The sequence below is a fragment of the Elephas maximus genome, chromosome 3 (genome assembly GCF_024166365.1).
Source record: "Elephas maximus indicus isolate mEleMax1 chromosome 3, mEleMax1 primary haplotype, whole genome shotgun sequence".
In the NCBI taxonomy this organism is placed as follows: Eukaryota; Metazoa; Chordata; class Mammalia; order Proboscidea; family Elephantidae; genus Elephas; species Elephas maximus.
Genome location: NC_064821.1, coordinates 72615975 through 72629602, shown reverse-complemented (window position 1 = coordinate 72629602; position 13628 = coordinate 72615975). Strand labels below are relative to the sequence as shown.

Below are 13628 nucleotides of genomic sequence, written 5' to 3'. Positions count from 1 at the left end.
CTTCCCCCCACATCCCAGGCCCCTGTCACTCTCCCCAGGGCATGAAATGGTCATGCAATAGTCCTTCTGGGGATTCTTTACTTATGATCTGTCCCCCTCATCAGACTGAACGCTTCATGCAGGCCGCACTTTCTCTGTCTTTTCACACTGTGTCCCCAGGGGCCAGACCCCAACTGGTACACAGTCAGCCCTCAAAACATATGTGTAGAGTGAAGGAATGTATATGTGTGTGTGTCAGCACGTGTGCACCTGCATGTGTCTCATGTAGGCTCAGCAGACCTGAGGACCAAGGTGGGCACCAGTTGGGCCCTCACCTGAGCATCAGGGCATCTTCCCTGCTCTACCCCCAGGCGGGTATTCCCTCAAGGCCTCCCGGATGAGTTTGCCTTGGTGCTGACACTATTGCTGAAGAAACACACCCACCAGAACACGTGGTATTTGTTTCAAGTGACTGATGGAGATGGGTACCCACAGGTGAGCCCACTGGGCCCCACCCCCAACTCTCACCCACACTGCCACTTGGGCTATCAGGCAGTGCCAGTCTGGCCCAACCTCCATCCCTACTTGTGTTTGCTGGAACCTCCCCACTCCAGCCCAGTGCCTGCCCTCAAGTCCACTCTCAGTAACTGTTCCATTCTTTCTTATGTACTGCTCTGTGACCCTAGCCACTGTTCTTCCCCTTCTAGGCCTCAGTTTCCCCTCCTGTGAAATGAGTTTGAGGGGCCTTGGCTTTGCCATGCTATGGCTTAGGGATTCTGATTCTCTGCCCTACCTCATTTCCCGATTTCACACAGATTTCTCTAGAAGTCAACAGCCAAGAGCAGAGCCTGGAGCTCCGGGCCCGGGGCCAAGATGGCGACTTTGTGTCCTGCATTTTCCCAGTGCCCCAGCTCTTTGACCTGAGCTGGCACAAGCTGGTGCTGAGTGTGGCTGGACGTGTGGCCTCTGTGCATGTGGACTGCACCTCGGCCTCCTCCCAACCCCTGGGGCCTCGGCAACCCGTGCAACCCGTGGGCCATGTATTTCTGGGCCTGGATGCTGAACAGGGCAAGCCTGTCTCGGTGAGTACTAGGTTGTCCCCTGGCCTCGGCTCCCACCTTCTGGCAGTCTGAGTGAGCTCTCTGGAGCCCATTTCTGACCAGAATTCTCTGTAGCTCCCCATTACCCTCCAGCTGCAGCCTAAGTTTATTAATCTGGCTTTCAAGGCCCTTTGTGATCTGGTCTCCATAAATGTCTACAGCAGCATCTTACACCTCTCTGTGGAGCTCTGCTCTGCTCAATCCATCCTATTCATCGGCCCTCCTAGCACTTTCATACCTCCATGCCTTTGCCTATGTTGTCACCTCCACCGGGAATGCCTTTCTTTGCATTCCTTAATTGCCCAGCTTGAATGGAACCTCCTTCCTGTTGCCCTGGGCCAAAATGAGCAGTCTTCCCTTCTATCCTTCTTTCCCTCATATGCAATTTCTTTCTGCCTTTGGTGATAGCTGTTTTCTTTTATTTTTTTTAATTGAACTTTGGATGAAGGTTTACAGAACAACCTAGTTTCTCATCAAACATCAGTACACACATTGTTGTATAACATTGGTTAACAACCCTACGACATGTCAACACTCCCCCTTCTCAACCCTGGGTTCCCTATTACCAGCTTTCCTATTCCCTCCCTCCTGCCTTCCAGTCCCAGCCCTAGGGCTGGTGTGTCCATTTTTTTTGTTCCATGGGCCTGTTCAATTTTTGGCTGAAGGGCGAACCTGAGGAGTGGCCTTATTACTGAGCTGAAAGGGTGTCCAGGGGCCATACTCTCAGGGTTTCGCCAGTCTCTGTCAGGCCAGCAAGTCTGGTCTTTCTTTTTGAGTTAGAATTTTTGTTCTAAATTTTTCTCCAGCTCTGTCTGGGACTCTCTGTTGTGATCCCTGTCAGAGCAGCAGAGCAGTCAGTGGTGGTAGCCGGGCACCACCTGGTTGTACTAGACTCAGTCTGGTGGAGACTGTGGTAGATGTGGTCCATTAGTCCTTTGGACTAATCTTTCCCTTGTGTCTTTAGTTTTCTTCATTCTTCCTTGCTTCCGAAGGGGTGAGACCAGTGGCATATCCTACATGGCTGCTCACAGACTTTTAAGACCCCAGACACTGCTCACCAAAGTAGAATGTAGAACATTTTCTTTATACACTCTGTTATACCAGTTAAGCTAGATGTTCCCTGAGACCATGGTCCCCACAGCCCTCAGCCCAGCAAATCAGTCCCTCGGGGAGTTTGGATGTGTCTGTGGATCTACTGTGGCCTTGCCTTGTACAGATTGTGCTGGCTTCCCCGGTATTGTGTACTGTCTTACCCTTCACCCAAGTTACCGCTTATCTTTTGTCTATTAAGTATTTTTCCATCCCCACCCCTCCCCTCCCTCGGAACCATCAAAGATTGTCTCTTTTTGTATGTAAGCCTTTTCATGAGTTTTTACAGTAGTGGCCTCATGCAATATTTGTCCTTTTATGATTCACTTATTACACTCAGCATAATGTCCTCCAGTTGCATCCACGTTATGAGATGCTTCACAGATTCATTGCTGTTCTTTATTGTTGAGTTTATTGCTATTATTTTGTTGTGCTTTTTTTTTTGTGGTGCTGACATTTTCTTTGTTCCTCTTACTCTCCTGTGCTGATTTCCTTTTGTTTGCAGATTCCTTTTCATTTCTTTTGTTTTTGTAGATTTTGTTTTTATTGAGACTTTGTTTTTCTTCTTTATTTTGGTGAATAGTTTTGTTAACTTTCTTTGTGGTTACCTCGAAATTTACCCTTATCTACCTAGGTTTGAACCAGTCTGTTTTTATTTGGTATCCCCTTGCCTTCCTCTCCATTAGAAAGCTCTACCCCTATATCGTTTATTCCCTCTTTTATTGTTCTGGTGTTGTTGTCATTTACAAATTAACCTCTCTGGTTCCCTGTTGCAATTGTTTTGGTTTTGGATGGTCCTTGAGAGTTCATTTCCTGCACTGTTATCTGGCTGGCACAATCTCACGTCCTAGATTCAGGCTGTGGTCCGATGTTGTTTGTTCTCAGACTGAAGGACTCCTTTTAAAAATTATTGTAAGTTTGGTTTGATTTTACATATTCCCTTAATTTCTGTTTATCTGGAATGTCCTAATTTCACTATCATATTTGAACAAAAGTTTTCCAGGATATATTATTCTTGGTTGGCAATTTTTTTCTTTCAAGGTTTTATAAATATGTCATCCCATTGCCTTCTTGCCTGCATGGTTTCTGCCAAATAATCAGAATTTAGTCTTATTGTTTCTCCTATGTGACTTTTTGTTTTTCTTGAGCTACTTGCAGGATTTTTTCTTTGTCTTTGGTTTTAGCGAGTGTGACTATGATATGCCCTGGTGTTTTCCTTTTTGGGGTCTATCCTATATGGGGTTTGTTGAGCTTCTTGGATGGTCAGCTTTTCATCATTTGTGATATTAGGGAAGTTTTCTGTCAGCAATTCTCTGTGTTTTCCATTTTCTCTTCCTGTTCTGGAACTCTGATCACTAGCAAATTTTTGCTTTTGATTGTATCCGACATAAATCTCAGAGCTTCTTCATTTTCCTTTGTTCTTTTTTCTGATTTTTCCTCAGAGTTGTATCCAAGTGTTTGTTTTCAATTCCACTGATTCTGTCTTCCATCATTTCAAACCTGCTTCTCAGCCCTTTTATGACGCTGTCCATTTCTGAAGTCTTGTTTATCTTTTGGATTTATGATTGTTGTTTTTGAATGATTTCTAGTCGTGAATTTACTTTGGTATTTTGTTCCTGTAATAATTTTCTGAATTGTTCCATTTTTTTTGGTCTGTATTTTCCAGAATTTGTTTGCCTTTTCCAAAAATTTGTCTATTTTTTTCCTCCTTTTTGTCTGCTCTTTGCTTCAATTCTTGGATTGCTCTGAATATTAGAGACTTGAATTTCCTGTCATGTAGTTCTAGTGCCTTTTCTTCTACTGGAAAGTCATCTGGTGTTTTATTTTGGATACCTACTGGACCCATCCTGTCCTGTTTTTTTATGTTTTGATATTGTCTGCTGTCTTCAGGACATTCAGTAGTTATTTTCTTCGTTTCTTGACTGTAAATTTGTTTGTTTTGTCTTGCTTTTTTGTTTTATCTGGTTATGTCTCAGCAGGCGGGCTGTGCATTCTTTGTTGTTTGCTTGCCTGTAGTCACGATAATTTTCACCTCCTTGTCCAATGGGCAGGGCCAGTCGTTGGATAGTTGTATTTTTGTTTCAGCTGAGCTGTCCCACCCAGCCATCTTGTTGTTGTTAGCAGCTGTTGAGTCAGCCCCCGACTCATGATGACCCCGTGTGCTACAGAGTAGAACTAAGCTTGCTCCATAGGGTTTTCTTGACCATCATCTTTACAGAAGCAGTTTGCTAGGCCTTTCTTCCATGGAGTTGCTGGGTGGGTTCAAACCACCCACCTTTGGGTTAACAGCCGGTTGCAAACCACTTTTGTTACCCAGGTTCCAAGATAGTTGTATTTTCTATCGTCTCCCAGGCCAGACTGGAAACCCCCTAAGGTCAGACCTTGGGGTGGCGTCATCTCTGTGTCTCACTGAGACCCTGGGCACTGATCTATTTGATAAAGTGAAGTGAAACTAACTTGCGAATGCCCCGCAGTTTGACCTTCAGCAGGTGCACATCTACTGTGACCCAGAGCTTGCACTGGAAGAGGGCTGCTGTGAAGTTTCACCCGGAGGGGTGAGTGGTCTGACCCTGGCACAGCTAGGCGGATACTACCCAGGGGATGGTGTGCTGGAGATGGGGGGCCAGAAAAGGGATGCCTTGAGATTTTAGCATGAGTGGGTGAGGGGGTGTCTACCTTCTGTAGTGACTCAGCCCCTCCCCCACTCTGGACAGTGCCCTCCAGAGACTTCCAAGGCCCGCCGGGACACCCAGAGCAATGAGCTCATTGAGATTAATCCACAGACTGAGGGCAAGGTCTATACCCGCTGCTTCTGCCTGGAGGAGCCACAAAACAGCAAGGTAGGTGGGCGGGGCTGGCAGACATGGGTACAGATAAGCATAAGCCAGACTGCTCTCCTCTGATCAGACTGAGCCCTGCCCCCCATGTGCCCAGGGCAGGAAGGGCACTGGGAGCCTTGCCTGTTTGCATACCACCCCTATAGGATTCAGGGAGGCTGAAGGACAGCCCACTGGGTGACCCCGTGCCTGCCTGCCTCGGCATTGAGTTATGCCCACCTGCCTTTGCTACCTCAGACCCATCTGGTGAGGGCAGGAACAGACTTGCACACAAAAGCAGTTCCTCCAAGACAGGGATACCTGGGGTCAGAGGCCAGGCCACACTGTTCCCCCCAGGGCCCGCTCACTCTCCTGGGCCCAGCTCTGACCAATGCCAGGCTGGTTCTATGCCCAGCACTATGGCCAGCTGCCCTGTCCATGCCCGGGCTCTTTGGGGATGGCAGGGAAACCCACTCTTCCCTTAGCCGCACCCTGGGCTGGGCAGTCTCCCTGCCCACCTGGGCATCATGCCCAGCCTTTGGCTACAGGAACATAGGATCCCATTGATTCATGGCCTTGTTTTCTCCGACATCACGTGGATGGGGGGAAGAGGAAGGGGGGTAAGGAAGAAGAAAGATGGGGGCCTGTAAGGGAGGCCCCAGGTGCCTAATCAGGCCTTTCGTGCCCTGGGAAGCTCCAAATGTCAGGCCGAGGGGGTATCTGGTGTCCCTGCCTTCTGCCGGAGTGCTCTTTTCCAGTGTGGGCCCCAGAACATCCCCCTTCTCAAGGGCTCCTCTCTACTGTATCTTACCAGGTAGATGCCCAGCTGTCGGGAAGAATCAGCCAGAAGGCAGAAAGGGGAACAAAGGTAGACATGGTGGAAGTGGGGAGGAGCCCTTCCTCTGCCCCCCTGCCCTCTGTAAGCCCCTTGGATAAGGCACTCAACTCCCAGCTTCCTGTCCTCCTGGGCAGAGCTTAGGGTATGTAGGTGCCAGCTCTGAGAAAGAAGGATGAATGGGTACAGATCAGAAACAGCACCCTGGCACTATCTAGGACATCCACCCCTAGTGGTTCTGGGTAAGGGTGTTGGAAGCAGTGCTTGACTCTCTGAATTTCATGCCCATTCCTGTGCCCTCCCTCTTCCCAGGCCCAGCAGGAGACAGCAGCTGGCGAGGTAAGCCCTCATCTGGACTGGCAAAAAGGTCTCGGTTGAGGAGGTGCCTGCATGAACATTTTCGACAAGGCTCTGGCACTGGAACCTGAGCATGGGGTGGCCGGATGACTACACAGCTCCTAGCCTTCCTTAGGAGCCTGATGCTGGGCCCTGTCTGCCTGCTGCCTGTCTTTGGAGGTGGGGATAGCCCTGGACACTCCTGCTAAGTTCGAGGCAAACCGCCACAGGCATCATGGGGAGAGACCAGGCCTCGGACACAGAACCTGGCTGCTGGGCCTCATCTGGCTTCTGTTTCCTCATCTGAAAAATGGCTCTGGGTCTGGGTTGGTGGGAGTTGGAGGGCAAGGATTCCTGTCTTCATGGCTGGCCTGAGGGTCCTCCCGGAGTACATGCGATGTTCTGTCGGCTTGAGGGGCATGAGGACAGGGAGGGCTGATCCTGGGGACTCAGAATTGACCTTCCAGCTTTGCTCTTCCCTTCCAGTGCCCACCATGTGCCCACAGTGCCCAGGAGAGCAATGTGAGTAAATGGAGGGTGTGCATGGGGATTGGGGCTCGGGCGTCTGGGCAGGCAAGGCTGAGAGTGGGCATAGTGCAGGTTGGGCGGCAGCTTCCTGGTTAAGGACAAGAGGGTCTTTGTCTAAATTCACATGACCCACCCTGCCTGTCCCCGAGAGCTGGGCTCGACTCCCCAGCCCCCAGCCCCACCAAGCCGGGGCTGCAGGAAAGGAAACCTCATGCTCTATGATCTGGGCCATGAATTGGGACCCAGGGTGGAGTGGTGGTAGGTGGTGGCCTTGCAAGGTCAGGACCTTAATTGCCGGTCCCAGCTTCCTGCTCCCACAAGGAGTGAGGCCTGCTCTGCTTGGAAGGCTTCATGAGTCATCTTGGGGGCCTAGAGACAGGGAAGGGTTGGCCCAGGGTTTCATAACCCACACTGGCCCCCAAAACCACATGTTTGCTCCAAGCCTGAGCATACTCCCCTCCTCTCCCCCTTCCAGCTGGCCCTGGCCCAGCCTCCTTCTGGGAGTCCACAATGACCAGGGAAGAGGGGCTCATTGGAAGCCCAGCTGGCACCCAACTGTGCCTCTTCCGTGGGCAGCATGAGTCACTGCTTTCCTGCAGCCGTTCTGAGATTTCCCACAGCCATCCCTGACATTCTGGGTCGGCATGCCATGTTGGCCCACGCAGGACACACCCCCAGCTCCACCCAGCTCCAAGCTCACTGACCATGGGGGACATCAGGCTGTCCCCCTCTGCTGCTTACCCCTGTTCCCATTCAGTCCCTCCAAATCTGGTAAGGCTGATGGTCCCCAGATGTACAGCGGTTTCCACAACAACTGAATAGCCATTATTTTCCTAGTAACTGGGCGGGCAGAGACAGTCAAAGCCAGAAAGGTTAAAGGAAGTAGATAAGACCCCATCTGCAAGTTTTACAGCTTTAGGAAATAAAGTCAGTGTGCAAATTGGCCTGGGAGGCAGAACAAGGGCTGGGATTGAGGCTGCTGGTCCTGCCACCATGCTGTGTGACCCTGGCTAAATTGCTTGGCCCTCTGGGCCCTTTGTTTTCTTCTCCCTCCTTGAGGTGTAATGTTCTCTCCTCTGTCCGTTCAGGTCACATTTGGTTCCTCTGGCCCCAAGGTAAGTCCCAGGGACACTCCTGCCCTCTTCAATGGCCCTGGTCCTCCCTGGAGCATGTTTCCTTGTGACTGTGTGTTCATATTATGGTTACCTGAGCTTGTGCATGGCTGTGTGGGAGATGATTGTGTGTGTGTGCGTGCGTGCGTGTGTGTGTGTGTATGTGTGTGTGTTGGAGAGAGCAGGGGGTTTTGTGTGTGTAAAAGAATGTTAAGAGCTGCCCTATTCTGAGGCCCTAGTGTGACCAGGCTCTGGGCCACATGGGTACATCTATTAGCTTCCTGAACCTTCTTTAGCACCCTGTGGGGTAAGTACTATCATTTTACTACAGGGGAAACCAAGGCCCAGCTGTGACAATGTGTGTGACTGGGTGTGTCAGAGTGGTTGTGTGTGGGTGTGGCTATGTGCATCTCTGGGCCGCTGTTTGCTTGAGCACCTTTGCACATGTATGACCCATAGGGCAGAAGGAGGTGAACCCATATTCCTGTGGGCCTGACTGGTCGAGGGGCTTGTGTGTGAGGGGACAGACAGCACGTGTGCAAATGTGAGGCTGAGCTTGTGAGTGTGTCATGTAATTATGGAGCACTTACTATGTGCCAGCCCCTGAGTCAAGCTTATGTGCGGCATCACATCTTGTCCTTACCACAACCCCTCAACCTAAGTGCAGACATGATCCCCGTTTTACTGATGAGGAAACTAAGTCACATGTTAGCAAGTGGTGGAGGCAGGATGTGAACGCAGGCAGGCTGACACTCAGTCATCGTGTGTTTCTGCCACCCCACAAGTGTGTCCGTGCACATGTGTGCTAGATTCTCTGGGTGTGTTGGCATGTGCGCTACATGCTCGGGGATAGAGGTGGGGGAAGAGATACCCTCTTTATGAGACTGTATATTTGCCAAGTGTAGCCTTTGGGTGGGGCTGGTGCATGTGTAGGAATGCCTATGGAAGCCATGTGCTGTGTGCGGGGGCAGGGTTGGGCACTGCCTACGTGTGCACATTTACATACCCACATGCGTTGGGGTGGGCGGAGGAGATGGGGCAGAAGTGGGGGCAGGGAGCTTCTTTGAGGCTTCCATATGCCCCCTCTGGTCCTAGCCCCCATTCTTGTCTCATTCACAGGGAGGGAAAGGTGAACGGGGCCTGCCTGGTCCCTCAGGCCCCAAGGGAGAGAAGGGAGCTCGGGTAAGTGCCTCAGCCAGGCCCACTGCAGGACCCTTCCCAGTGGTACCCGGGGGTGGAGTAGGATGATGAGCCACCACCCCATCCTTATCCTCCCAGCTGGAAGCCTGCATCCTGGCCCACACACAGGATGAGGGCCAGGATCTTTCTAGAGCTTAGGGTGTAGAAGCCTCAATTTTCCAGGCACACCTGGGACGGTAGGATTCCTGGGCCTATCCTCAGAGTCCTTGGGTGGTACAAATGATTAATGCACTCAGCTGCTAACCAAAAGGTTGAAGGTTTGAGTCTACCCAGAGGCACCTTGGAAGAAAGGCCTGGTGATCTACTTCTGAAAAATTAACCGTGTAAACCTGTGGAGCACATTTCTACTCTGACACACACAGACTTGCCATGAGTCACAGTGACTCAAGGGCAACTGGTGGTGATCCTTCTCAAAACACATCTAGGGTGACTCCCCTAGGAAGCCCCACCCTTCCCTGATCCCCTGTTCCATCCCCCAGGGCAATGACTGTGTTCAAATCTCCCCGGATGCCCCACTTCAGGTAAGACCTGGAGGTGATGCATGCTTCAGGGCCAGTATGGGGTTGGCCCCTGGGGTGGGGGCTGTGCCTTCAGCAGCCCATGGGGTGGCCCTGGGCCCCTCTCAACACCTGTCTCCCCGCTCAGTGTGCAGAAGGCCCAAAGGGAGAGAAGGGGGAATCAGGAGCCTTGGTGAGTATGGGGCCAGGGATGGGGCAGGGTTGGCAGGGTCCTGGCCAAGCCTCACCCTCTTTTCCTCATTCTTTTTTCTGTGCCCCCTTCTTCATCTCAGGGACCCTCAGGACTCCCAGGCTCAACCGGCCAGAAGGTAGTAGGCCTGGATTTGGAGGGATGGGTAGCAGGGAGGCCTGGGGGCCCAAATCCATGAAGGGAGGTGTCCAGAATCTTCCTGGGAGACCTGGTTTCTAATTTTCTGAGACTAGAGGGAGGGGTCGGTGGGTACAACTTTAGCAATATCCCATCCCTACCTGTCCTCCTGCCTTGTCCAGGTAGCCACCCAGACTCAGAGGGAATGTCATAGGCTCCCTAAATGAGTAACCTGGCAGGCTGGGAAGTTCTTCCTGTTGTCTACCCTCCCGTGGTGACCGAAGTCATTCAGTCTCCAAGAGACAGAGACCAGGGGTCTAGAAGGCAGCTACCCTGGTCTTTCCAGCCCTTTCCCTCAACCCCAATCGTCTTGCCTCCTTCTTCCCAGGGCCAGAAAGGCGAGAAGGGAGACGGAGGCATCAAGGGCATGCCGGGGAAGCCAGGTCGAGATGTACGGTGCTGGGGACCCTTCCCAATCATAACCCCCAACATGAAAGCTTGGGATCTTGAAATGCTGGAGAATAGCCACAGGAACCCAGCCCCCTCCCCTTGCTCAGACCCGAGAACTGAGGCCCAGGGAGGGAAGGGGCTGTGCCCAGGAGGCTCAGCAGGGAAGGGGCAGAAAAGACCCTGAACCTAGTTCTCTTTACTCCCAGCCTAGAGCCTCTGACCTCTAATGCCCTGAGGTTGACATTGGGTGGCCTTGGGGTACTGGGGGTGGGATCTGGCTTAGGGGAGGGGCGTTGAGGTAGGTATTTACCTGTCCTGGCAGTGGCAGATGCCTCAGGAATGTGCTAAGCCTCGACTCTTCCTACACTCCCTCTCCTACAGGGCCGGCCAGGAGAGATCTGTGTCATCGGGCCCAAAGGGCAGAAGGTGAGCTGGGGTGTCTGTAGGGTGGAGAATGGATGGTGAGGCTGAGGCAGCAGCTCTCTTACGCCTACCTTATGTCTGTGCCAGGGAGACCCTGGCTTTGTTGGGCCTGAGGGGCTGGCAGGGGAGCCTGGGCCCCCTGGCCTTCCTGGACCCCCTGGGATAGGACTGCCTGGGACCCCGGTGAGTACCCCTCTGCCCGACCTGTTGTCCTTTTCTCAGAGCCCCCACTTCTGCCCTGGCCTGTAGGTGGGGGAGATAAGGCTCTGTCCTGGGGGCCCTGGCTGAGGGAAGGGGTTAGGATAGAAGATCTGGAAACCTTTACTGCCTTGAGAGGCTCCCGGAAAGCCAATACTTGACCCTATTTCTGCCTTCAGGGGGATCCGGGTGGCCTGCCAGGCCCTAAAGGAGACAAGGTAAGCACAGGCAGGAGCCCAGGCACACAGGGCAGCTGGGCAGCGGGTGTATTTTGCGGGGAAGGGTCAGGTATTTGCTGATGGTGGCCTGTGCCCCAAGCCCAGGACTTGCTGAACTTTGACTTGGGGATCCAGGCATGGGGACAGGCAAGCTTAGGTCTAGTAATGACCAGAATGATTTTAACTGGAGGGCCCAAGCTCATTTTAGGGCCTTGTGACTTGAGCGGAAAGCCCTGGCAATGTCTGTCCGTCTGTTTGTTTGCAATGGTTCCTCTGGGGTTACCACTCAACCTCCTAAACCAGGAAAAGGGTACACAAAGCCTCATTTTCTCCCTTCCTTTGCAACCAGAAGGGCTTGGCTTAGACATGAGAAGGAGGCAACAGGAAGGGAGCACTGGCTGACCAAATGGATCCAATGGAGATGGGAGATTTGGCAGAGACTGCCCTGCCGGAGAGGGGGTGGGATGCTGCCCAAGGGGTGAATGGGCTGAGGTCACGTTGGCCAGGAGTATCTCCCTTTAACCTTTCCTTCTGACCACAGGGCAGCTCCGGGGTGCCAGGAAAGGAAGGTCCTGGTGGAAAACCTGTGAGTGACCCCAATCCGGTGGGGCAGAGTGTCACTGTCCACCATGCCCATGTTGGCTCTGACAAGGCCTCTGGAGGGAGGAGAGGCTGGGGCATCGCCCTCTCTCGACACACCAGGGTCCCACTGTCCTGGCACTAACGCCCACTGCTTCTTCTTCAACAGGGGAAACCAGGGGTGCCAGGGCTGAAAGGAGAGAAGGTGAGTTCCAGGTCTGGTTGCCCCAGGTTGGGATGGGAGTTGGAGCCCCTCCCTGAGGTGAGATTGAGCATCAAGGGACCTGGGCCCAGGGGTGCTGGACCATCCTCAGGGCAGTGCCCTCCCCTACCCTGCTTTGTTCCTGTGATGAACATATGTGATTGATACATAAATAGCATGGCCAGGAGTTAGATAGCTGGGTTCAAACCCTGGCTCTGCACACACATGATTTGTGAACGTAGGCAGGTCAGTTGGCCTCTCTCTTAGCCGAAGTTTCTCCATCTGTGCAATGGGGTCACGGTAATTCCTTTTGGCTTGTCGTAAAGATTTAGTTTTGTGATGTCCAGGGAGTATAAAATGAGTGAATGAATGAGTTGAACAGAAAGTCCCTCCGTCGACCTTGCTGTTCACTTTGATATTGGGGGCAGGGCACTTGTCCACCTGTGTCTACAGCTGGGATGGGCATGTGGCTTCTTCCTTCCCAGGATCTCAGCCCTACTGTCTACTTATGGCCTCTCCTTCCCTCTAGGGAGACCCCTGTGAAGTGTGTCCAACGTTGCCTGAAGGGTTTCAGAACTTCGTGGGGCTGCCTGGAAAGCCAGGGCCCAAGGGGGAACCAGGAAATCCTCTACCAGCCAGGGTGAGTGCCCATGGTGGCCACTGAGGGACCCTCACAAAAAAAAAAAAAAAAAAAAAAATGGCATGGTCATAGAGAAGGGTTGGGCAGAGAGACTGGGTACTTCTCTTGACCACAGAGAGGTTGTGAACAGGGGTTCCAAGTTCTTACCCTGGGGAAGGAGAGGGGGCCAAAGTATAGAGCCTAGGACCGGGCTAGAGGGCCACCCCAGGTCTCCATGGCAACCACCAGGGCTCTTGAGAAAGCTCTAGGGTGCCTTTTGGGCAAGCTGGGTAGAACCAATCCTTATTGTGAGTGAGCCTGTACCCTCCACCTGGAAGTGGGTATTGGTTTGGAGTGGGGCAAAGGAGTGGGCAGGGCTGGGGCAGGAGTCCTGGCCTGGACTTCCCACTCCACTCCCTCACAGACCTTTTCTTTCAGGAGGGCCTGAGAACTGTTGGACAAAAAGGTGATCGGGTATGTACAGGGGCTTTCTACTGGGGAGGCTCAGCCCTGGCCCCATTTTCCCATCTGTTACATGGGTTGATGAGCCCTATCTCTGGGGTACTGGCCTTGAACCTCACAGGGACCCCTGGGTGTTTGAAGGGTTTGTGGGGGGTGACTTTGCTATCCTTATGTACGGACAAAAAGTTTGGGGTGCCCTAACACACCCACTCCCAGCCCACAAACTTTCCCTGCAGGGAGACCCTGGCATCCAAGGCATCAAAGGAGAGAAGGTGAGGGAACCCCATCCCCCCGCTGCTCCCCTCTGACTACCTGGGAGCCTTTCTGACCCCTTCTCTTTCATGCCTAGGGGGAGTCCTGCTCGTCCTGCAACTTAGGTGTGGAGGCCCAGCAATTCAGGCCCTCTACGGGGGCCACAGGGAATGTGGACTCCCCTGGCTTTGGCTTGCCTGGCCTTCTGGTGAGTGACTGCTTCCTTCCAGCCCAGACCGTCTTTGCCACACTGGTGGCCTCCCTAGCTCTTCAGGCCCTGAGTCTCAGGGCAGGGGCCAGGAGGGAAACCAGGAAGCAGGTGTCCCAGGCCTGCAGGCTGGCCCCTGTCTCCATTCCTGTGCTGCCCTTGGCTATGTACCCTGGAACTTTCTGTTAGAACCTGAG

At 52.7% G+C, this 13628-nt stretch overlaps 1 protein-coding gene across 9 annotated transcripts in view; it reads left to right on the top strand.

Moving 5' to 3' along the window:
• COL16A1 (collagen type XVI alpha 1 chain) overlaps positions 1-13628 on the top strand; it is a 55268-nt gene that overhangs the window by 4879 nt on the left and 36761 nt on the right. For 8 of the 9 annotated variants that reach the window (XM_049878574.1, XM_049878571.1, XM_049878573.1 and 5 more), the window contains 22 exons: positions 351-474; positions 795-1061; positions 4643-4723; positions 4883-5012; positions 5803-5852; positions 6132-6158; positions 6642-6677; positions 7772-7798; positions 8915-8977; positions 9475-9516; positions 9641-9685; positions 9786-9821; positions 10209-10271; positions 10652-10696; positions 10781-10876; positions 11071-11109; positions 11651-11695; positions 11858-11893; positions 12420-12530; positions 12948-12983; positions 13208-13243; positions 13321-13431. In XM_049878574.1, the coding sequence (XP_049734531.1) occupies positions 351-474; positions 795-1061; positions 4643-4723; positions 4883-5012; positions 5803-5852; positions 6132-6158; positions 6642-6677; positions 7772-7798; positions 8915-8977; positions 9475-9516; positions 9641-9685; positions 9786-9821; positions 10209-10271; positions 10652-10696; positions 10781-10876; positions 11071-11109; positions 11651-11695; positions 11858-11893; positions 12420-12530; positions 12948-12983; positions 13208-13243; positions 13321-13431 (1546 nt within the window). The remainder of the gene's footprint in view (positions 1-350; positions 475-794; positions 1062-4642; positions 4724-4882; positions 5013-5802; positions 5853-6131; positions 6159-6641; positions 6678-7771; positions 7799-8914; positions 8978-9474; positions 9517-9640; positions 9686-9785; positions 9822-10208; positions 10272-10651; positions 10697-10780; positions 10877-11070; positions 11110-11650; positions 11696-11857; positions 11894-12419; positions 12531-12947; positions 12984-13207; positions 13244-13320; positions 13432-13628) is intronic. The other variant, XM_049878569.1, reaches the window with a different exon arrangement.